Raw genomic sequence first — 25,327 nt, forward strand, 5'->3', positions numbered from 1 at the left:
TTTATGAGAAAATTGCAAATGTAGAATAAAACTCTTATAGGTCAGGTTTCTCATTTTCTCCTGTCCTCACCCAAAACGAGATTGTGCCCAGCTAAGAGCAAGTTTAAGACTTGTGCTTTTGCTGACACTATGGTTACAAGGAACCAATTTGCTTATAGTCACATGTGCATCACTAATCACACAATGTTTTCTGTTCAGTAGTCATTATGGAGATGTGTCCACAAAAGAAAAATTGTACATATAATTAAAAATAAAATAAAATAAAATAAAAAACTCAGCAAATCAAGTGGCACAGACAGATAAAATGTGAAAAGCTGTAATTTTTTTATTTCCACACTAAGAAAAATTTAATATCAGTATATATAAAACTGACTTTCAGATTGGAGCTATTTATTAATGCAGGTACAGTAAGTTTAAGCAAGTTTCTTACAAAGACATACACAGCAACTTTTACTACCAACCAGAAGTACTTCTACTTCTTCTAGTAGATAGTACTGGACCTATGAGGTATCCACCCAATGAACAAATGTGAAAAATTATTCCTTGAAGATGAAAATAGACTTCAAAACCATTTCGAAATAGCCAACGTTATTTTTAGCCTCCTATTTCTATTGAATGTGATGTATGGAAAAACAGAAGTTTTTTTTCAAAAAGCAGCATAGAGTATTTAGTATTTTTTCATATTATAAGTATTTAGTATTTTTTCATTTAACATTTAGTATTTCTTCATAACTCTTTATGAAATGCTCTCCACTTACCACAGATTGTAATATGACTGTTAAAAAACAAAAATCAGTCCAGAAGGTTGAGATAACACCTAGATAATACCTGGAATACAGTCTTCATTTATTTTATGTTTATAAAGACTCTAAATATTTTGGCAAAAAAAAAAAAGCAATTTGCTTTTCAAAAACCAGTATTTACAAAACCTTATGAAATTGTTATATTTAACAGAAGATTTGTCCAAATGATAGTTACCAATGAAAGGAGTGATGTGGGCTTCTGAATAAGGGATACAAATGGTTATTGGTATCTGAGTATCACATTTTCCTTATGCTATCACTGGTACATGTATTACAAAATACTGAGTATTCTTAGAAGCCATCCATCTAGCCAGTTACTACATTTGGAAATAATACTGTTATGGAATACGGCCTTTCCAAATGTAGGTGCAAAGTACAGCACCCAACTCAGTAAAATGGAAAAAAAAATGTCAGAATTCTGAAACAAAATATCATCGTCCTGTCTGTGGAGCACTGTGCCCAGTTTTGGGCTCCCTCGCATCTCTGCCAAAGGAACTGACAAACTGAAGCAAGTCCATGAGAGCCACCAAAATGCTAAGGGAGCTGGAGCACACGATACAGATGACAGGCTGAGAGTGCTGGGTTTGCTCAGGCTGAAGAGGCTAGCAGGAGACCTAACTGGTACACCTGACTAACAAGAGAACTAACTGGTGAACCTGACTAATGGGAGACCTAACTGGTACACCCAACTTGTTACTGAAGGGCTGTAGAGAAAAAAGAGCCAGGTTCCTCTTTGATTAGCACAGCAAAAGAGTAAGGGACAGCAGGTGTGCTGCAGCAAGGACAATTCTTGCTAGATGTAAGGGAACAATTCTTCACAGCAAGAGTGAGTGGTACATCACTGGAGTATGTTGCTAGAGGAGCTATGGGAGCACCATTCTTGATGACACTAACAATTTGACCAGATAAAGCCTTAGCAACTTCAACTAACTCTTAATTTGAATGCTGCTCCAAAGCTGTCTCTGCAGTGAGTGGGAGGTCTTGCCAGATGAACTCCAAGAGCTCCCCACAGCTGACGTTAGTCTGTTGCTCTCTCTTGTCGATGGTTCCCTATCTTAGAGGGACTGTATCTTACTCACAATTAAACACTTAGGTCCTGCAGTTCGCTACGGATTAAAAGATTTGATTGTATAAGCGTAATTATCTTAATGGAATTTTCTCAAAGCAATGTAGCATTCAACCCAACAACTGCAGCTAAATGATTAACCAGTTAAGAGCTCCAGTGCTTCCCCGAAGGAGCCTACCAGCTACAGCTAGTGCTTATCCCCTGGCCTCTGCTCGGATTACCGCCTCGCTTCCTCATCTGCCCCTGCTGCACAAGGAAGAGGTTGCAAAGTATGTGGGGTATGAAGACGAGCAAAGTGTTCAGCAGCAGACAGCTGCTGGGTATGGACTCCAAATGTGAGACAAGCAAAAAACACCAGTTCAGCACGTCACATGCTAAGCCTGTAGAAGAGGCGATGGGAGCTGCCATCTAATTCATTCACTGATAGCTATTACCCTGACTTGGTCAGGGAAATAAAACCAGCCGTTCTTTCAGTTTTTGAGGGCAGACATGCTGAGTTCCTTAACAGCTCTAAGCCAGGGCTCTGACTGAGAGCTGCAAGTGCCTACATCAAGATGTAGCTGCAGCAGCTGTATTACAAACCACAGAAGTTGTATCTCCATCCTAAATCCCTTTATCAGCTTTCTTATATTCTGCTTCATTAAATGCACAAACCTCCAAACTGCATTAAAAATTCTAACAGTTATGACTTGCCTGGTTACCCTGATCTTATTTCCTCCAAATATCCCATTGTTCCTTCTTTATTAAGGTGATAACTTCTTGCTTTTACTTCCACTCCCACTATCTGCATCTTTGGCAATGTTTTCCCCAATATGTTTGTGGTGCAGTACTACACTGTCCATTTGATAATTATTCTTTCTTTTTCATAAACTTTTTTTCCTTTTCTATCTTTCCCATATTAACATTAAATATTTTGCCTTTAGCTTCTCCTATTACTCTTGTATTCTAATAACCTACAGAAAGGATTACATGAAATGCCACATTGTTAAGCATTGCTCTAACTCACAGAACTGTGTAAACGACATTTATGATGCCACTAATCTCTTAAATCTCTTCATCTGCAGCAGGGATGTTATCTGTGCAATAAGAAGTTTTCAACTGACTAATCTAGATCTCGTACACATCCACTGGGGCCAGTAGTCTGAAATTTTCAGTCTGCTCTCAACAAAAAGCTCCTGTTTCACCAGCCATAATGTTTTACGGAGATTTTTGTTATGACAATGGAAAGTAGACGAAGAGTAAGCAAAACAGAGGAAGCCCACATTTCATAGTCTGGGGGGGCAGAACGTGAGTTTAATACATGGGGTTTAGTACTAGTTATTTGTGCTGCTTCACTGTGGCTTTGTACAGAAAATTGAGCTCTACAAAAAGGAAGGAGATGATCTCTAACTTTGGCAGCTGCCAAAGCTACCACAAATCACACAAAACCACTCTGATTTGGATTCAAAAAAAGAGAGAAATTCAATTTCTGCTTAATCTTACATTTTTCATTTCATTTATTCTAATTATGACCAGAAACAGTCTGTAACTTCAAATTTTGACATGAAATGGGGCTGCCGTCATCTGTTACATGTCACGTTTAAGTATGGGTAACATTTTACTTGCACAGTGTGGACCTCCCCATTCACTATCACAAAAGCAGAAAAAATTGTAACAAGCACTGGCTATGGAGACCGTGGGATGCAGAATCCTGCTCTGCAGACTGCCAAGGGTGCTCTGGGTGCAGTAAGTGCCCCATAGTAGCACAACAGCAGAGAGTTAGTTACCTAAATGAGGATTCTGCCCTGGAAAGCTTTCAGTGAGAGCTCAGTGTAAAATGTCAAAGCAAATCCATGACTACATACACAAGAGAGTATTTACTTCTCAAAACAGAGAGCGCACTGTGATGTTATAACCTCCATGTCTGTTCTCTAAAAGGAACAAAACAGGTGAGCTCATTCCTCACTAGTCTCCTTTGGATTAAAAAACGCTAATTGTGTCTAATAAAGCTCTGTGCACTTCCAGGAATGCAGACAGATCTCTCTCCCATGAAATGTGGTATTTAAGTGTGATAAAGGTGCAACGCAGGCTCTCAATGCTTCTGAATTTGTAATACATTATCCATTGTTTCACAGGCTATGTATTACACTCCCTCTGATATCTGCAGTTATTTTCCTTTGAGATACTGTATTTCCTGTTGTTGTCTACTTATCCAACATAAAACCTGTAGAATGAAGCTGAAGTTTTCTGAAGCTTCATGGAAATCATTTTTTCATTCTATTGAAGAAATATTCTTTAAAGACTCCATTTATACTACAGTAACTTTAAAATGCATTTGCATGTATTTAAGAAGGAATATTCATGAGACATAGCTTTCATGTGAAACCACTAAGAACATTCCCTTTGGATCACAGAAAGGAACTGAGTCAGGTAACAGCCTGAAACCATTTGTTACCTTCCTTGGTGTGTGACATGCCACCATGCAACACCAGGTTGAAACTATGCCATGAAATAGAATGGTTCTTTACTTTTCTACTGTTTATTTTTGTACTATTTCTTTACCAAAGTCTTTGCTTCATCCACAGGAAAAGCAACTACAAAAAAAAATGTGCCAAGTTATTTATATCTTGACAGTTGCTGGAATCCGTAAATGTAATACAGACTGATGCCATATATACACAACACACTTTACCACATCATTGTGGTATACAGATGAATATGAAGATTGTTCTAAAGTTACTGAGCAGTATGACTGAAGAAAAAAAAAAAAAAGAAGTTTCACATTAGCATTCTAATACGTACCATGCACAGGTCAAAGGCAGAGACTGAAAAGTCCAGATTTGTACAAAATACAAGGCAGTAATGACTGCATTCTACTAATGTATTTCTTACTCCCAGTTCATACTATATAAATGAGATTAGGCTGGAGATCGAGGATTATACCTTTATATGATTAATTGGAAAAAAAAAAAAAAAGAGGAAAATCTTTGGGAGTTCGTAATTCAAAACTTTTGGGTTTCAATGTAGCCATGATCATTTCTGAATTTCAGAGTTCCTCAAATATCCCTTCACTAGCTCTGGCCAGTGATACAGCCATCAGCCACCTGACCATCTGTTTTAAGAAAAAAAAAAGTTCTTCCTTTGCTTGCAAACAACATTAAAATAATATTTTTCATGTACTTTTTCTCATCTTTTCACTCTCTAGCATGTAGCAGATTATCTACTGTGCTTTCATTTCTAGCTTTGGCCTTGAAATGTACAGACTTTGGCAAAATAACTACTTTATAGTCATGTAAATGTACCATGTATTCCTTGCACTAGTAACAGAACTTTACCTACTAATGTCTTGGCAGAGCCTCGTAATTTGTGGGCAAATCAGAACTTCCGTTTTAGGGACACCTTCAGTCTTGCACTTACAGGAACGATCAACCACCCACTTTGCTAAACCATTTAAAAGATTATATACCTTCAGTGTTCAAAGCCTGAGCCTCAAATTGAGTTTGAATTTGTGACATATGAATTTTGTTAATGCAAAAAGCACACAGCTCTAATCTTGATGAAGCAAAGAGATAGCTGAAAGATTCTGAATACCTACTTTATGCCACATACAATAAACCATTACAAACCCACAGTACTGGACTGTATTTTTCAGTATCATGATCAGTGACCTTTCATGCCACGTTCAATCAGACTAGGCAAAGCAGTATATAAACTGCAGCTTTACAAATTCACCTGTTAATCCTGGTCTTTATTCACACAGACCCTTTTCTCACAGATCTTCTCAATTACTCCTTTACAGACGGGACTGCATTACCAGGAATACATTTACAGACTGACTGAAAAACCCTCTCAGTGGTATCTGTATCTCATTTTCCTGTAATGGTCACTGCTTTTATCTTTCACTCTACTAAAATCACAGTGCAGCAAAACACAAGCATTTCCCAGCCAAAAACAGCTAACAAAAAAGTTATCCCTTCTTTCCTGTCTCAGCCACCTGCTCCAAATCCTTTTCTTCCAGCATGAAGATCCTGGCATCTCAAATTGTATCAAATGAAACAAAATAATATGCACAGAAAGAAACAAATGTTTTCAGAGCACCTTAAGAATCTGAGTTATCTAAGAAGGTAAAAGATTTATTTTAAAAAGAAAATTTACATTTCAAACATAGACAACATTATAAAACTGTCTGGAGCTTCCTGTATGTAAACCAAAGGATGGTTCATGCTGTGGCATGCATGTTGATCTCTTCTACTGTAAAACTGAGGGAGAATGTTCACATTGCCATATTCTTTCTCACATATTCTCTTTTTAAACAGTTTCTATGGAGAAATACTTTTTCAGTTCTGCTTTTCAGTAAATCAGCCCTCCAGAATCTTCTTGGGTAAAACCAAATTCTGTCTTTAGTTCATCCACTCAATCAACAAGAAGAACAAAAGAAAACGGGGCATTTTTGTAATTCTTCATTATTAACCAGGTTCTACTGACATTATTACCACAAAGTTTGACCCAGTACTTTTCTGTACATCAAAAAACCACTCGTGCCTGTAAGCAGAAGCAGAGGTCCACAGTAATGTTACTCCTGAAGCAGGGGAAGTTGTAAGAGTGTGAGAGGAAAGCCAGCTAAAACACTCAAACCATTTCTTCTTTTCACCAACTACAAAATGCTCAGATTGCCATACTGCTTTTTAACCTGTTGGTTGGTTTTGTGTTTTTGGTGGTGTTTTTTTTTCCATTTTCTGAGCCACACTGGATCCCTGCAACTCTGAGCCTCCCTGAGGACTACTCACAGCAATGAAACTTCAGTCCTGCCCTAAGAAATCCAGCTTACAGCCCTGCTCTCTCTTCTGAATAAATGTCCCTTTGTATGTGGGCCCTGTCAGGAAGCCGCCCCCTCCTCTGGCACGGTGGCTGCCCACCGCCCACTGCCCAGCCCACGCCACCAGCACCGCGCGAAGCCCATCGGGCCCGGCTCACGCCTCGCACTCGCTCTTGACAGGGAAGTGAGCAGCGCCGAGCTTATTCCCAAAATAATGACCTTTCACTTCTCCCCCACGCGACTTCCTCTTCTGTTGAAAAACACAGCACTTCCAACTCCAAAGAAACCCTTCCTCTTTCGACACCCGACTGTTAGCGCCTTGAAGCACGGCTTCTCCCACTGATCAGCACTCCATGCACTAGGCCATGGCCAGGGACAGCCAGACCTCCCTGCTACTCAACACTTGGGATATTTCATGCCCAGCAAAACCCACAACACACCAGGTCACTCTCCCTCCCCTCTGAGAGCCCAAAAGTGAGCAGAAAACTCTTGCTCCAGCTGAGGACACGTCCCTGGGCCCAGGGGTGCTGTGGAGCCGTTTCCCTACCTTCCCTGGACTCGTCCACCTCCGAGCTCATGGTGCTGCGGGCAGACACGGCAGCTGAGGTGCGCCCTGAGGAGCTGCGAGTCGACTTCTCAGAAGAAGGAAAAAAAACAATGGGGGAAAGAAAAGAGAAAAAAAAAAAAAAAAGAGGGTTGGGATTTTAAGGGGAAAAGTCTGCGAATTCAGCAAATCACAGCTCAGCTGCTCGGAAAGGATTCCGCCCCTTTCGGAGCGGCACACCAGCCGCCGTCTGGAAAAGCAGCGGCACCTCAACAGAAACTCTCACTTCCCTTGCCAGCAGTTGCCGGTTATGCATTTCATTCTCCCTGGTCTCTAGAAAGGGTGGAGTTTTACTTGTTACAGCTCGCCAGCGGGGTATGAGAAAGCAAGCACAGGAGACCAAAAACACCCTAGGCGAGGAACGGCATGTGATCGCAGCAACTGGCAAGCAGACTAGGGCTCTACTAACTGGGGCAGTAAAATCTAATTTAAATCAATTATGTTTTAAGCTGAAGTTGTACATTTCAGCACTGGCTGCTATCTGGGATGAGTTCTGTAGTATCTGTAATTGCGCCGACTAAAGCAGGATGACTACACAAACGCTCAGAGGATGAGGAGCAGCAGCAGCCCTGTTCAGGCAGCTCAAGCTGAAGCTAAAGAACGCTATTTTCCCTTCTTTCAGGCTGTGTGTGATGCCAGGCACCCTGAAAGGTGCACCTCACTTGTGCTGTGTGGAGAAGCCACCTGATCTCTTTGTGCCCACACCCCTGTGAAGATCATCATCTTTAAATATCGCTCCACGCTGTTCTACAGCACAGCAAGGGAGCAGTCATCTCCTGCAGCAAACCCCCGCCTCGTCACACAAAGGATCAGCACCAAAAGTGGTGGGAACTATGTGCAAGCCTATTTTCCAGTTGGCACAGTCTTCAGTACAATTACTGTTAGAAGGAACTATCTTTTCCTACTTATTCATTTAATTTATTTTTAGTACAGCAAACAGGACAAAAGCAGAGCAGAAAGGCTATTGCTCAGACCACAACAGCGGCATACTTCTTTCCAGAGCAGCCCCAACTGCACGGCCAGCTCTGAAGCAGAGCCAGCTTTATGTGGGGACAGCACTTCCTCCCACCTCCAGGTAACAGGGCTCAATGCACACCTCTGTAGGGCTGCAAGGGTCTTGGTGAAAGCAATGCAATGAACAATGAGTGCGCATGTTCCTGGAGCCTCATCAAGAAGAAATAAAGCATACTTCAGGATGAAATCCGAAAGCTGTGAGCTACACAAAAATTGGGGCACATTCAAAAATAACAGTAAAAAAAATTAAGCACTTCAGTTTTGTAACATTCAGATGTATTCATTAAAGTTTATGGGAACACTGTAAGTAGGAGGGATTGTTTTGCAAGTACAAGACATAGTCAGGACGGATGGTATGAATTCTCTAGCCATGGTCCATTTGCTGCGTGGACCTGGGTAAATAATACTTCCGCATGTGAGCACTTGTGCTATTTTGAGTGATTTTATTCTTGATAAGGACTGCCTTTTCCCCTGTACTTCACCTGTGCCTAAATAAGATCTCATTTTAAAGGCACTCGGTGATGCCGAAAATTTCTTGCTGACAAGATGTACAACCCCATGGGTCTCCTAAGGTTATTCTTCAATTCTTATTTTCTCTTCCACAGGCCTCGTTGCCTCCTGTGATGTAGCAAAGTACAGCAGTTGCGTCCTTCAGAGCACAGAGAGTAAAAGCAAATATTGTCCTATATGACATCACTGAAGAAAAAGTAATTACAACACTGGACTAACTAAAAAAGCCACATTTTCAAATAAAAAAATAATTTATTTAAAAAAAAAAAAAGATTACTCCTCCGCATCTTTCTGCTCCCTGAACACTGGTTTGGGGTAATTACTGGATAGTAGACTGAAACCACCCAAAAACTCCCACACAGAATAGAGGAGGAACAGGAAGAAACAGCAAAAGCCAAGATGAACCGCAATAGCCTTTCGGGTCCTTTGATTACAGGGAGTAGAGAGATCAAGAGGCCAGAAAATAGCCTGGTATCAAGAGCCTTCCACGAGCAGATTTACACAATAGATGTCTTTCAGTATTTTAGATGACAGACAGGCATGGAGAGATAATGAGCTTTGTGATTAAACTTAGCAAGTTCTGCAATCTCTCAGGAACTTAAAAGCATTTAGGAAAAAACAAGAGAAAACCATGAGACAACCCTTACATTTTTCTTTAGTTTCTTCCCTACAGGGTCTAGATCACACCTCCTTCTCTGTTCCTTACAGCTCCTACAGGGTCTCCACTCAGACTTCAGAAATGATTTTGTTTTCATTTTGGTTGGCACACTTCTCAAGGACACATCCATCAGCTGAAAAGACCCCAACCAGAATGAAAAGAGTTTAGGTAGGTAATCTTCTGATCTTGCGTTAAACAGTGACTTCTAATGGCACTAGATCATAAGGATATTATCATTTTCAGAGTCTGCAACCAGTGAACTCCAGTAAACTTTATTGAAGTGTCTGAAAAAGTAACAAAATAAGGCAGATAAAAATTAAGTAGAGCCAGTGGACAATGCCCAGGTATGGGACAACAGGATCTTCTCACCTGCAAGTAGAATCCAGACTGACTTTTGGGTCCTCTGATGAGTAAACAGCCTGGAAGCTTAAAAAACCTTCTTTAATCATAAACTGTGTGTGTGATATGGAGTGGGCTGGACAAAAGAAAGAATGACAAAAACTCTAAAAATAGAGTCAGGAGACATAACTAAATTTCATAGGACAGACAATTTTCATGGGAAAAACAAACTAACTTGCTAAAATGAAGGGCTTAAAACCCAATAACAAACATTCATTTGTACAGGAACTACCTCGGAAGGGAGGCCAGAGTTCTCTGAAGAAAATTTTGTGGCGCACACACAAAATCAGTTTGCATTCTAAATTTCAGTGGTTAAGAGTCTAAAAGCCACAAAGCTGGGAAAGACAAAGGGATGGAGCGAAGCGTGTTCAGTCCTTTATACACTCTCTGCTAAAACAACAACAACAAAAAAACCCACCTTCATTTGTAAAGAATAAGCTAACTGCCAACTTTTCTGCAGATAATACTGCACAGTGAACAGGCAGTAGCCGGCCCTTTGCTTATTTACACAAATACACAAGGCAGTGTTAGAGGGTGGGTAGTCTTGGCAGCACATCCCCGGGCAAGCTTAAAATCTTGTTCATGTTTTGTCTTAATGCACTTAGACAGAAGCATTTTCTTAATAGATAGACAGGTGGCAAATATTATTACATCTTCTCTAAATATTTAAAATAAATAGTAAAAATAATAGTTGACCAAAACTGGTGCTGAAATTACTGCTAAGAAGATACTGAAGCTCAATGCTGAAATGTCATACGGAACTGTAATGTTTTTGTTCACAAAAAGAAGGAAGCTGCAGTACTACGTGAAAAGCATCAGGAAGAAGCTTTCAAGAAGAGGCAGCTGCTATGGAATAAATCTCCTACTGCAAAAAGAAACCGCACAGCCATAGAACAGTTCTAGAGAAGGAAGCGGTAATGCACCATTTCAGACATTACATATTCATCGATTTATTTATTTTTTTTAATCTTCCTCTGTTTGGTTAATGTGATTAACAGTGTCTGGTGATAACTTCTGCTATTCCAGAATATCACATTAAAGGGCTTGCAAACCTCTAAAACAAACAAACAAACAAACAAAAAAAAACCATAAAAATAAGATCCATGACCAACTTTAACGCCCTGCTACAGCCAGAAATCGTTTTCTCGTTATGAGCCAACTGCATGTCTTTTGCTGGCTATAACTGCACGGTTATTGAACCCACATGACAGAACTGATACGGAACCAGAGGAAATCTGGATCTTCCACCCTCACTCCAACTGTTTGACAACATAAAGAGGTGCGCAAGTGTCCTGAGAGCATTATAACACACAAAACTGCAGGCTGTATTTCTTTGTGCTGTGTCAACAGCCATATAATTGAGATTTTCTTTCCTACGAATTGTCAAGGATGAGGTAAATGAAAATATTGTGTGATGAGTATGATGAACAAGTAAAAGTGTTGCATTACACTGTCCCACCTGGGGCTGTATAGTTGACAAAAGTGTTAGCTTTCAAACTACAAACAAGACTTTTCAAACAGCTGTTTTCTCTATGTAAGGTGCCATACTTAAACGTGTAACCGAGGCATTATAGAAACATTGCAGTTTAGCAATCATGCAGTAATATAAAAGGAAGCTTACCCCAGAACCACCTCCCTCCTGTAGCCCCAACAAGTCATACCTATTTCTGATACATAGGTTTCTGGGTGACTGATTTTCACCTTCTGGTACTCGTCCAGGGGAATGGAGTACAGGCATGTAACACAGCTTTTCACACAGGACAAGCAGAACATGGATACTGTCCTGAAGTAGCGCATCTTTTTGAAATCACGAGAAACTGTGTGGTACATCCGTCACTGTGAATCCGTTTCACCAATTCTCAAATACTGTTTCCCAAACTGAAATAAGTTCGGTAGATCTGGTATGCAAACATTTCTGGAATACCCAGACATGCTGCCCTATCAAAACAGTAACAACACGTTTATGCAGTATCTCAGATAAAAGGTACAAGTCACTATTTAATGGAAAAAAAACAACTAACAGTTACATTCAGAAGACTGGAAGCCACAGTGAGACATAATTAGGAAATTAACCATAACTAGCTTTTCTGCAAGTGTCTCCATCTTAACTTGTAGGTTTTACCAGGAAGATGTTTTTATAGAAGTTACTGATTGGGCAAGCAGTCGAAGACAACAAGCGGACACTTGACTTGCTCCTTTCCTGTACCTTTTACAAGTTTTTTTCCCAGACAGGCAGACAATAATTGAACTGAATTTCAAGATGCACAAATTTTCAAAAGGGCAATTTTTTTTGTTGTTTTTTTGTTTTGTTTCGTTCTGTTTTGTTTGCTTGTTTGTTTTGGTGTTCTTTTTTAGCCCTTCCCTGATACTGCAGACTGGCAGACATGATTTTTGGCATCTCTAGCAAGCCCTGAGCTCTTGCAGCACACGGTGAAGAGCTGCTGCCTCTCCCAGCAACTCCTCCTACTCATCTCCTGCAGAAATGAACCCACCAGGCATCCTCCCAGGTGCCAAAGGGTGCAGCTCTCACCTGTTGCTGCCACGTACAGACATCACCGGAGCACCATCGCACACAGGCATCACCTGAACACTGCTGCACATGGCAGCACCTGGGCACAATGGTGCACATGGACATCAGCAGTGATGCACACGGGCATACCTGTATGCTGGCACACATGGACATGATGGACACAAGTTCAGTGATAGCCTTGTGAGATCTCTTCCTGCAAACTTCACGCAGGCTCTGCAGCAAGAATTAACTGGTGTCTTCATCCTCGCTCCCTACTGTGGTGGTTTTAACTCAGGTGGGCGGCCAAGCTCCACCACAACCGCTCTCTCACTCCCCCTCCTGAAAGAGGAACGGGGAGAAAATACTATGAAAAGGGCTCAAGGGTTGAGATAAGGACAGGGAGATCACGCAGTAATTATTGTGACGGGCAAAACAGACTCAGCATAGGGACACGGTAAGATTTATTGCCTATTACTAACAAGCTAGAGAAGTGAGAAACAAAGGAAAGAAACCAAAAGCGTCTTCCCCCCCAGCCACCCTCTTCCTCCCTCCAAGCAGCACAGGGGAACGGGGGAACGGGGGTTATGGTCAGTCTATTGCGCTGCTTCTCTGCCGCTCCTTCTCGGTCACTCTCGTCCCCTGTGCTGTGAGGTCCCTCCCACGGGATGCAGTCCTTGCTGAACTGATCTGGCGTGGGCTGCCCACAGGCAGCAGCTCTTCAAGAACTGCTCCAGATATGGGTCCATACCACGGGGTCCATCCCTCAGGAGCAAACTGCTCCAACCTGGATCCCCCACGGGCAGCAGCTCCTGCCAGATCACCTGCTCCTGCGTTGTCTCCTCTCCACGGGCTACAGGTCCGGCCCGGAATCTGCTCTGGCGGGGGTCTTCCACAGGCCGCAGTGTCTGTCGATGCAGGTCCACCTGCTCCACCGTGGTCTCCTCCACGGGCTGCAGCGTGGAACCCTGCTCCACCATGGTACTCCATGGGCTGCAGGGGGACAGCCTGCTCCACCATGGTCCTCACCACAGGCCGCAGGGGACTTCTGCTCCAGTTCCTGAAGCACCTCTCCCCCTCCTTCTTCACTGACCTTGGTGCCTGCAAGGCTGTTCCTCACTCCTCTCACTCTCCCAGCTGCTGTATGGTGCAGCATTTTTTTTCCCTGTCTTAAATATGCTCTCTCAGAGGCACAAAACAACATCACTTATTGGCTCAGCTCTGGTCAGCAGTGGGACCCTAACCAAACATGGGGCAGCTTCTAGATCCTTCTCACAGAAGCCACCCCTACGGCCCCCTGCTACCAAAACCTTGCCACGTAAACCCACTACATCTACATAGGTCCTCTCTTGTGTGTTTTTGCTATCACAGACGAATTAACACCGGTACAGGCAGAAGCAGCATAGGAGGCAGTGGACGTCCGTCTCCGCACCAGTGTTTGACCAGGTCTCCATCAGCTTGGGCCATCCTGCCCTGCTCCCCAGGTTGGAAGCAGCAGCTTCTCAGCTCACACTTTGTGAGTGTCAGTACTGTCCGGTCCTCACTCTGACCAACATCTGGCACCAGCAGCACATATGTGGGCAACTTGCTTCAGAAACAACCTGGAGCCATTTTTAATTATCCATGGTCTTGTTATAAATACAAAACACTTCCTTCAGCCCCTCCTTCATTTAAATTGAGACAGACCTTATTAACAGATTGTTCTCAGGCTCTTGCAAAGAACATGGCTAAAAAACTGAAGGTGAAACAATCTTAGTCTGTCTTCCCTGAGTAACTCAGGTTTTACAAAACAGGATTGATCAGGAACCTTAATGTCTAGCCTGCCTGCAGCCTGGCTGGTGCCTGAGTATTCAGCAAATACATGGTGAAGAGATCAATCTATATGTAATTAGGTACTGCCTCTCCATGAGTAGATAGCCATCCTGCGTTAAGCACAGAGCAGCTATGATCAATAGCAAACCATCTACACAATGGTTTATGATCGAAGTATGTGCAGAAACAAGTTTCTATCATGTGATGATTTCATGAAACAGTGGACTAGAGAAAGCTGTATATGCAAATTCTTTGACTGTTGCCCTAGTTTCAAATCTCCAGCACATTTCAAGACACAACAAGGGATCGGGAGCAGACTGCTACAAGGCAACCAGAATAACCAGAGAAAAATCTGGTTGCAAAATCAAACACTATCTGAAATGCAGAATCTGTGTTATTTTTCATTTCTTTCTTTATACTTTTTTTTTTCTTTAATAGGCCAGCAGAAAAAAAAACACCTATGCCCTAGCAAAATTATTTCTGGAACATGAGAAAGAAGGAGACATTATACGGTATTATTTATAAAGTATAAAAACATAAATGTAATGAACTGAAGAGACAGTTGAGTGACAAATTAGCTTCCCTTTCACAGACTTATGAACTCTTTCCACCTATCTTTATACAGTTAATGCACATGTGTAGCTAGAAAGTAAAAGGCACCTGGATTAATTTCTGCAGAAACCATTTATTAACTGCTAGATAATAATTCAGAGGAATCTTCTTGGAAGTATTTGCATATAGATAAAAATGTAGGTTCTTTTTTTGTAGAACTATCACGAAAGAAAACTCAGACAACAAAAATTTTAATAGGATTAAAAATATACCAGCATACCAGTATTTTAATTGAAACCATGCATAATGCCTTCTGTGTGCAGTTCCACTGTTTATTTCATTAGCATTCAATCTCATAAAACTTTGCTGTCTTATATATTTGTTTTCCCAGGGTTCAGTAATAAAGACCTTGGATTTCTTTGGAAGAATCATAAGTTACTTCCAAATACCTAAAAAAGAACTCTACTACAATATTAAAAACAGTCCTGCACAGAACATTTCCAGGGAGATTTTTAAGTAACAGCTCAAAAGAGCAACAACCATCAACGTGGAGATTTAATTTATAAATAGATAAAAACTGTTAATCCTCTACTAAATGCTGTTTGTGACAGTTCTGATGAACTTAGAAACAAAGGAAAAATCATCACCAGTTATTAGTAACTGCTTTATTTGCACTGTTTGCTTTTATTTTCTAGATCAACCCTTCACAGAAGAGGTCAAATAACTGAGAGGCTGTTCCAGAAAGCTCAACTGAAGTGGCCAACAGCACAAGTATTTTGTGAGTGTGTTTTCTGCTAGCTACAAGCATTTCTCAAACGTCCATGGCATAGGGCGAGGGAAGGTGTGGAGAGAGGGGCACGGAGTTACAGAGAAAAATTAAAATGACAGTTTTCTTGCAATATATCTAACTTGTTCTGCTTTCAGTTCTGCACTTAAACAGTTATGCACAGACATTCAAATTAGCAAACCAAGAAGCTATTTTAAATTTATTACCTAACTGAGGTAGAGCAATAACATCTGCAGTTGTGTTACTTCTATTATTGCAAAACAGAATGCAATATGCTCTGTCTGGCAAGAGTGCAGCAAAAACAAACTCCAGCTCTTATGCAATCTTGCTAATTTGTGTTTTAATATTATTCTACATTAAAAAGAGGACTTTTGTTTAGCGATGCAATTTTAATAGCACTGTTTATATAGTTCTGTAAGTGAAAGGAGTAGATACAATAACCCATCTGTTGTTGCTTTAGCCTGACTTTACTCCTGAGTTCTGTTATATTATCTTCTATCGTAAAACACAGATATATCAAGATAATCCAGACAGTGATTAGGTCTTGCTTGCTGTCAGAAATACTGTTTTCAGCATACAGCATTCAGTGTTTTCATATAACAGCACAATTCTAACATCTCAGCTATCTATGGTGCAGAATTTTTAAACAACTCATCTTCATGCACATAAACTGCATACTAGGCTACCATTTTCATGTTAGAAAAACTCAATCCACAGAAAGGTAGAGTGACAAAATATACCAGAGCATTAGGAGTTTGAATCCACATGCCAAACATGAAAAGGGTGTGTACCAAATATTTTGGCCTGATCCTCACTGCATTATTCCTTATCATTAAGCCTGTGCTTCCCTTGCCACAACAGACCTCAGACCACTTACGATAACACTGGTGCCACTTGTTGAGACACTCACAATATTTCCACCTACTGGGCAGACCCACAAGATGATCCTCTGGTGTATGTTTCTATCATGTGGTTAACAAATTATAAAAAGTCCAGCCCCAAGCATCACCAAGTGATCCCTCAATGGCTTCTTTATTATGCCTGGTATCCAGTACTTCACCCTGTTCTTCTCTGATACCCCTTTGCTCTCCTTCTTGCCTACTTCTATGTCCTCTTGCTCAGCATCCCTTCTCCATCCTGCCAGTGGTTTCTTGAGATCTGAACATCCTCTCATTTCCAAACCTAGTACCATTTGAACCTGCTCCTGCTGCTTGTGCATCTTTCAGGTAAAGCAAGCAAAGCCCAGGGCTTTGTCACAGAGTAAGCTGTGCAAAAGTACGTCTCAAGGCCTGCTTTCTCGTCCGCACAAGGACAGAACAAGCAGGGGTATAAGGTGACAAATGGACTGAAAACACGGCCACTGAGTTAGGGACAGGAAGAAAGGCAGTGCCAGGAAGCAGCAGGTAACACAGACACTGGCTTCCATGTGGATGCAGTAAAACTTGCCTTCCAGAGGCTCTCCACCTCAGCTGTTCTGCCTCAGACAACAAAAGGGACAGCGAGAGGGTAAGAAGGGATATGCACAAAAGGCCACATGAAACTGTAAACGCTGGACTAGTATTACACAGAGCCTTTTTATGAAACTTGAAAGCCCCAGTAGTCTCCCCTGCACAAGTGCCCCACGTCCACCTGTGCAATACCCACAACTGTGTCTCTGTACTTTCAGTGTCTCCAGCCTGAGAAGACAGCAGAGAAGTAACTACCTCACACACGGCAGAGATGTCTCCACTGTGCAGATCTTCCAAACCTGAGCCCATGTTACAAACACACCAGCTGAGACAGCCAGTTCCCAACCGGTGACAACAGCTGCTTTTGAAGTGCTGCTGCCTCTACTCGGGCTCTGTTGTGAGGAGCTGGGGACATGTTTCCACCTGGCCTCCAACCACGGCTGTCCTGGCGAGCCTGGTCAGCGCCTGCTGCAGCGCTGCAGGACTTTGCAGGCGTGCCTTTTAACCTCCCAGACCTCACCAATCCACACACCATGACTTCTGAGATAGGAACCCTGAAGTATTTCTGTTGCCTTGGCTGCAAGTGTCACGTTGCACAAAATCGGTAATGATGCATCGGCTTTGCTGCAGCCATGCAGAAACCGTGCGCTGCTGACAAGCACCAGTTACCACCTGCTGAAGACAAAGTTTCCGTGCAGGAAGTATCAATTTGTCTAAAGCAAACATGCTGAATAATATTTAATGACTAGATCGCTGTCCACAGATAGGCAATAATCAGTTTGGTAAATGTTCAGAAGGTCACAGAGAACATGATAGTAGTCAAAGACAGATAGTCGAGGCTAGCCAGCTGTCTTTTGAGGGCCTTGCGCCAAGGACTGCAATAGTTAGTGGTGGAGGTTTATATCAATGTTTCTCCAGATATCAGAAATTTCAGTCACAAATCTAATTTTTTCCTTTACAAAGAGCATGTGCAGATCGCTACCGCCAATGCAGCTATCCCAAGCAAAAGGCAGCATTGAAAAGAATGGGACAGCAATGAGGAGACCCACAGTCTCACAGGGAAGAAGCACAATCCTCCTCCAGTCCAGTCAAGGGGACAGCAGATCTGGGTTAGTTTCAAGACTTTTATCACACAGAAAAATAAGCTTCCCAGAGGTAGTTTATGATTAGATTCTTACAAAATATTTGTGTTAGTGTGTGACACCGCAGCCTTTACAGAAATGAAACAAAGGTGTAAGAAGAAATCTGAGTGACAGAATGCCAAACATATTGTCATGGAAAAACTCTGCATCAGAAATAGAAAACACACAAAAGTGTCACAGATTCCCTAGATTACCAGAGAATCAATATGCTATGCAGAGACCAACAATGTCACCACAAACCATGAGAAGAGATACTTACACCAGATCTGCTCTCAGCAAGACAAAAGACAAGAGGTATTGCCAGATACTTATGCATCAAAACACAGTGCTGGAACATTTTTAATTAAAAAGGGTTATTTTAATTAAAACCATAAGATCTAATATTACAGAGCCAAAAGTCAAAAAGAGCTTGAAAACAGAGTGCCTGAAGTAGTGTTAAATATAGCATGATTTAAACAATGCTTCTGGTGTTTATGGCTAATATGGCACATTTTTCTTTTTGAAAAGGTATTGCAGTGATGCTGACAGAATAGAAAATTGGATATTAGCTTAAAAATTGAAAGTTTTTATTCACATAAAAGCAGCATACATATGGGAAAACACATGTCTCTGTTTGCAACGGCTGTGTTCCAGTTCCAAGTGAATGATCCAAGTGTTTTGCTAATACGTAACAATCAAACTATGTCCTTTTTCTTTCAGACGCCTATCATTAATCATGCAAACAGTGAAAACTCCACTTGCATATCAAATAAAATCTTATCTAGATAAAATTTCAAATCAAACAAAACTGAAAAATATCAAGCTAAGAGAATAATATCTTTTTAGTTCAAATTTAATTAAAATAGATTAAAAGAGCGATTTAAATGGATATTAAACCTAAGCAGAGTTTGCTTTTAAAAAATTAATTTAGCTATAGTTTACATTCACAAGCCAGATGTACCTAATTATGTGGTGTTCGTTCAGAGAACCATATTGATTTCTGCATGTTCCAAATAGGTTTTAAATCAGTTTACTACTTGTCTAAAGCTCAGACTGAAGCCACATTAGGAATTTGGAAAAGTACTTGCAAGAACTGGATTTCTTTGGGGAAATTATTAATTATGAATATGCTGAACAAGAGCTGAAAAAAATCAGTTCCCAATACCCCCATTTAAAAAAAATATGTCATAATTTACAGCAGCCTTGGAAGAAAAATTTTCAGCACTTGCTTATCATGGGCATTTTCAAAAACTAAACATTTTCAAAACTAAATCACGCTTAGGAGATTAGCACTGCAGGCTGGTCGATGTCCGAGTAACAGTCTAATAAAACATAATCATTTTCTTCCTTTCTGTTCTACCATTCCAGCATATGCAAGTGGTGTCCACATAATGAAGGTCACAGTTATAGCTAACTTTTCCTATTTATTTCATAGCTAGGACAATTTTAACCTAAACCATCTCTTTGATTTTATTTTTATTTTTATTTTTTTTAACTTTAAGTATCTATGTCCATAAGTGAAACCTAATGATTTACAGCTCAAAGTAGGCATTCCTCCCACAAAAGAAGGGCTTTGATAATTTCTAAGCTAATTATGATGACTGAAAATACATACTTTGCTCATTTTTCCCTACATTAAACAGACCAATGTTAGTGAGCACTGCAGGCAAATTTCAGGTGTAAGCTCTGAGTAGCAGGTTAGCACTACACTAAAAACTCAGGAGTGGATTATGATTGATTGGCATAAATTCCAAATTTAAAAAGCTCAGGAATTCTTGCTGGAGTCCAAATACATTTGTTAAGTATGTCAAACCCTTGAAGCATTTTATCTGCTTCACAGGAAATTCATACTTCAGCTCTCAGAATGCTTTGACAGTAAAAATAACTCAGTTTGCACTCTGGGGCTTGGCCAAACCGAATACCACTTCACAGGATTATTCCAAGACCTTCACAAACTGTTTCAAGTATTGAGTTTCAAAAAAGAGAGCTGAATAACATAATGTGAATCAGACTTCTTAGTCATTTTGCTCAACTTCTTGTAGCTGAAAGCTGAATTACGGCCCAGCCTTAAGATGGTTAACTCTTTGGATGGCTTCTCTGTTGGGGCTGTGCTACTTAAAGTCTTAAAGGCTCAGGACTTTACAGCACATTTCCAAAATCTGAGGCTCAGTATGTACAGTAGTTTGGGTACTTGACCATTGTGGAAAATAAATGGGAGAGAAAAAGAATAAAGGCTACCCAAACCTTCTGCCACCATCGGCACACGTATCATTTGTTCACGTGGGACTGAGCATGTTGATCAGAAATCCCACCTAACACAGCTGAAAGCACTGCACAGAGGTAAAGCCTCCAAAAAAAAGGCCACATTGCTTGAAGTGGCAAAAAGGGAGCTGTGGCTCAGAAGGAACCGCTCGGAGCAGTGCAGCAAAAGCCCCTCTCTTCCCATTTTGCAATCAGCCTTGCAACAAGCACCTGCTCCCTCCTCGTGGGCAGCACGCGGCAACATTTCCACTCGTGATTTCTGCCACCGACTCCTCCAGGTCACGGAGCGTCTGTTGCTGGTTTGGGCCAACACCACCAGGTGGCAACAGCGCCCTGAAAAACGCACGTCTCAGCATTGCGTTTTTGTTCCCGTTTACCAGCAGCACAGCGCCGAAGAAGTCGACCAGCTAAAGGTACGGCCCCAAAGCAGCATTTCATGTTGCAACTCATGCAAAAAGGTTTAAACGTGCTTTATCTGTGCAGTCTGGAATGGAAAATGCTGTGAACTGAACACTTCTGATGAAGCAGCTGTCACCCAAAATCAGGCAGCAGCAGAAAGTGTCTCTCAACCATTTCCAACCCCAATCCCAGCTATGTTTGAAAAAAGACTCTGATCTGATGTGCAGCAGGGACATACAGCCAAGAAGTAACACTACTGCACAGAATTCAGCCACCCATCACAACCAAGGGATACCATGGACAAGGACTGCACACAGAGAGGTCACGAAGGCTGCAGAACATCCCAAAGTGCCACTCTGTGTCCCTTCGAGGAAAAGATAAAGCAGTTCTGGGTCAGGGTAGAGTTCTGAAAATGAAGAGAAACTCAAATGGTGGAGAGAGGAAGGTTTACCCAACATTGGACAATAGTAGCCCTTTCTCTGTACACTGTGAAACAGATTATCTGGGGGGAATACCGCCATAATATCTTTTTCTTAAGTATTAGTCACTTTTTTTTTTTTTAGCTGAATGTCAATCAAAATCTGAACCTACATTTTTTAAAAAGTTATTTTTTAGTAATACAAATGCAATATAGGACAAATTGTGATACTCTAACCAGTGTTGGGTACAGACATCTGCCTATTGTGCCTTCAGATGTCTGAGAAAATAAAAGAAAAAAATAAATATATATTTTTAACTTCCTGGTTGCTGCAGAACATTACATCCTAAATGAATCTACAAGTGCTTTCATGTGCCACATGAAAAAAGATGAAGCAGGAATTATCACCACTCATAACATTCCCATCACATTAAACAATACTATACAAGCCAGTAAGATTTCCCCTGACATCTTGATCCATATTTAAAGCAAATGTAGAATTATCAATTTTCTATCTCTGAAAGTGAAACTGAAGAAATATATCTCCATCATTTATCAAATATCAGATATGACATATTTGTCTTCCCACAACTGTGAAACTAAAAGAAAACATTAACTGAAAGCAGTTAAACAGTATCTTTTCAGCAAAAAGCTCATATGTTCAATTTGCTATGCAGCTGTCCCATTCAAACTGGATTTTCATATCTAAACAAGCTTACTTGATCTCAGCGCAGTTGACTGCAGGTAGAAAACAGCAGCAGATGAGGGGGAAAGCAGAGCTGAAATGTAGCATAATGAGGCCAGGCTACAAATATATCGGACTCAAAGCTAATCCGGTGCCTTCCCAAAACAGATCATTCCAACACCCACATAACAAAACTTATTTTTAACATCAGGAAAAAGCCAGCAGAAGCTTACCTGATGGTAAACAGTGAACGTGTTTGGGCAACATGATACTAAAGTCATCATGTTTCCATGTTTCCTGAGAACTTGGCTTTATAGTTCTCTGTGTTTTTTACTCCAGTTTGTAGCACAATTGTCATTTGACCTTCAGGCTTGTGACTGATTCAAGATAGCTCTTCAACAGCCACTGCAGTCTAATTTCTTTTCAAAATTCCTATGGAATTTAAACACAGCAGTCTCCACATGTACATATATGGAACTCTATAAGTAGGCTTATCAATTCACCAAACAGAACAAATTAGGTTTTAAAGAAGAGAAAAATTCACTGCAATATCATAGGCTTCAGAAAAAAAGACATGGATATCTTGTCCTTAGTTACAGGATTTTGACCCTACTGGCTGCAAGAAAGGATCAGAAATTCCTATTTGTCATAGGGGATTTCTGGTATTTCAATACTAAGCAGAAATGAGTGAAATACAAAAACTTAATAGTGAATGAATAGGGAAATAGTGAGAAGAAACAACAATCTACTGCATTAACATATACAAAAATCTAATGCCAATCAAGAAATCTTTCTTAATGTAATACTGTGTGGAGGAAAATGTCAAAAAGTTTAAAAAAAAATCGTTAATCCCAATTTTATTTTGCAATGGTAGTTTGTTGACAAACTGCTGCTTGGTTTACAGTTGTTAATTGGATGCATTTTCTTATTTATGATTTTTTTAAGAAGGATGCAAACACACTCAGCATGAAATGTTGAAATTTTAAGTGATAAGGATGTCAATATCCCCTGCATGACCGGGCCACAAAGGTCCCGTGGAGCCTTCCTTGGTGATATGTGCACATACACACAAGAAAAGCACTTGTGGGATAACAATTACCCATATATATATACCATATATACGTATGGTATATATGGAATATTTACCTTTCAGAAAGTGTTACACACCAATGCCACCTCCTTCTTGTGTTACAAATATTGCTTAAAAATTCTTTGCTGAGCTGTAGGGGTACGCAGAACAATGTGCACACCAGAAACAGCTGGTAGTTATCAATGTTTATGCTAAGAAACTCTGAAACTAAGTAAATTAGTGGATTTGATGACCAGAGAGATTTATGCTCATCATCAGATCTCTAATTCAGAGCTAGCTAAAGCACTTAACCAAATGGTTCCTAAACGAAATCAGAACTGAACTGGGTTTGAGATACTCAGCCCTGACTGTGGCTTGAAAGAAGAATCTGTTAACATCTTGAAGCTCATATCCTCAGCATAAAAAACACACAACTGATACCTAGCCTGAGCTGATGTGTCAGCACCTCCACATGTTGAATGCCCTTGTTTCAGAGGTGAAAGCCCCAGGCCACAGCCGGGCTGAAAAAGAGGCGCTGCATCTCCATTTAAAGTGGGATGCCTTGCTGCAGAGAGCAGCTGGGACCTCACATGCATCAACTTTTCCTCCTGATGCTCAGGCAAGCCCTTACCTAACCTACTGGTGGGTGTGCATCCCAGGGAGGTTGGCTAGCTCTCTTCAGGGGTCCTGATGTCCGAACAAGGGGTGCATGCTGGAATCTCTTGGTGTGTCAGACAGCAGTGCTCTTCTCTCCAAACCTCCCATGGCAAACCCCTCAGACATTAAGGAGCACAGCTGATCTCACACAGCACTGGTTTTACAAGGTAAAAACACTGTAATCTCTGGTAACTACAAATACTAACTCTAAAATTGGCTGTACAGGGAAGTTAATTATTCACAGGTGTTTTATACTAAAACTCAAACAAGACATAAATGTTATTTTGGCTAAATAAGATGAATGTAACCATATCTTCTGTATCTGAGGAGAACTGCCAACACCGAACAAATAAATAGCATCTGTTTCTACACTGAGCTAGAGACTACTTGTTGATCGGAGTGTCTGATAAGCCTCCGTAAGAAACAGGGTTAGCAAGAATATGAAAGACAATGTCCAGGTAATAACAAAAATATCAACTGCCAGTATCTGTGAAGGCACTTGCTAGGCTACTGTTTAATTGCATTCGCGATACCTGATAATTCCTCAAAAAATTGAAAATGTATTTCTATATTTAAATGCATTTCAGGATTCCAAAGTTGCTGGGGACTAATTTCATTATGAAAATTAAGAAAGTTATTTTTACTCCAAATGACTATTTTGTATGTTAACACTCACTGAATATATTCAGCATCCTGCCCCAAGCCTGTGCTATCATACTGATTTGTATAAACTACAATTTACTATAAAACAAGACAACATATGTATATTATACAACTGCCTATCTGGTATACAGTTCAGAAATATTCCTAAAACATGCACATTTCATCCACAGACCATAGTGCTCTCCATATCCAGCTCTGGTATATTCCTAAATGTGTATGCTTACAGTGATTGATACCTCAAAGAAATTCTGTCCACTTATATCATGGCTGAGCATGGCTTGAGCTGCTGGGACAGGGACAGGGGATTTGTACATATCTCTTCCCTCAAGGAGGAGATAAATAGCTGGAACACACTTCCACATTCTTAATTTCTTTATAATCTTTGAATCTCAAAATCAGATGACAGCAATTGAGGAAGAAAGAGAACCATTAATGTGGATATAGAAAATACATCTGGAGTAACCTTCACTGACTTCAAGTGAGAGTTTATTAACACTCACCCTTCTTATCCTCTAGAAAGAAACAGCAGAACACTGATGGCCGCAGCCTTGAAAGGCTCCTTTGCAGTAGACATTGATGCCTGGTTGAGATGCCCTGTGGCGCAGTATCTGTGATCAATGGAAAATACTAGGGAACCTAACAGAGGCCTGGCAGGAGGACATACGGTATCATAGGCTAATACTGCATTTAAAATTGATAACACATCTCATGGGGCTGAGAAAACCAAACACTTATGTGGCAGAAAGAGTCCAGATCACAAAAGGGGTAGGATTCAGGAATGGAAGCTGTCCCAGCACTCCAGGAATTCATTTCTGGACATTTTTGAAGAGGGAGAAATGCTTGGTAGGAATGCACACAACAGACTGAGGGAGAAAGAAAGCATCCAGTTGTCATTCCGGGAATCAGTAGGCTCAGAAACAGAAAAGTCATCACTTCTTGAAGTAAAAAGAAAGGCAGACCTTAAGAATTTCCTAATCTAAAATGTGATGCATTGAACCTTTGTTCTGGACCTCTCACTAATAGTCCAGATCCTTAACCAAACTCAGTTATCTTGTAAGGTAACTGCCAAAAGGTCAATGACTTCGTCACACAGGAGAAA

The 25,327-nt window shown here is 40.8% G+C and overlaps 1 protein-coding gene across 2 annotated transcripts in view; it reads right to left on the bottom strand.

The window, feature by feature from the left end:
• Positions 1 to 25,327, bottom strand: part of TNFAIP8 (TNF alpha induced protein 8) — a 65,724-nt gene that overhangs the window by 13,543 nt on the left and 26,854 nt on the right. The window contains exon 1 of one of the 2 annotated variants that reach the window (XM_035568725.2): positions 7,212 to 7,500. The exons of the other annotated variant lie outside the window; for it this stretch is intronic. Within the exon in view, the coding sequence (XP_035424618.1) occupies positions 7,212 to 7,242 (31 nt within the window). The 5' untranslated portion in view covers positions 7,243 to 7,500. Of the gene's footprint in view, positions 1 to 7,211; positions 7,501 to 25,327 lie in introns of those variants that run through there. 2 annotated transcript variants of the gene reach the window in all.

This window comes from Cygnus atratus, chromosome Z (assembly GCF_013377495.2).
Source record: "Cygnus atratus isolate AKBS03 ecotype Queensland, Australia chromosome Z, CAtr_DNAZoo_HiC_assembly, whole genome shotgun sequence".
Lineage (NCBI taxonomy): Eukaryota > Metazoa > Chordata > Aves > Anseriformes > Anatidae > Cygnus > Cygnus atratus.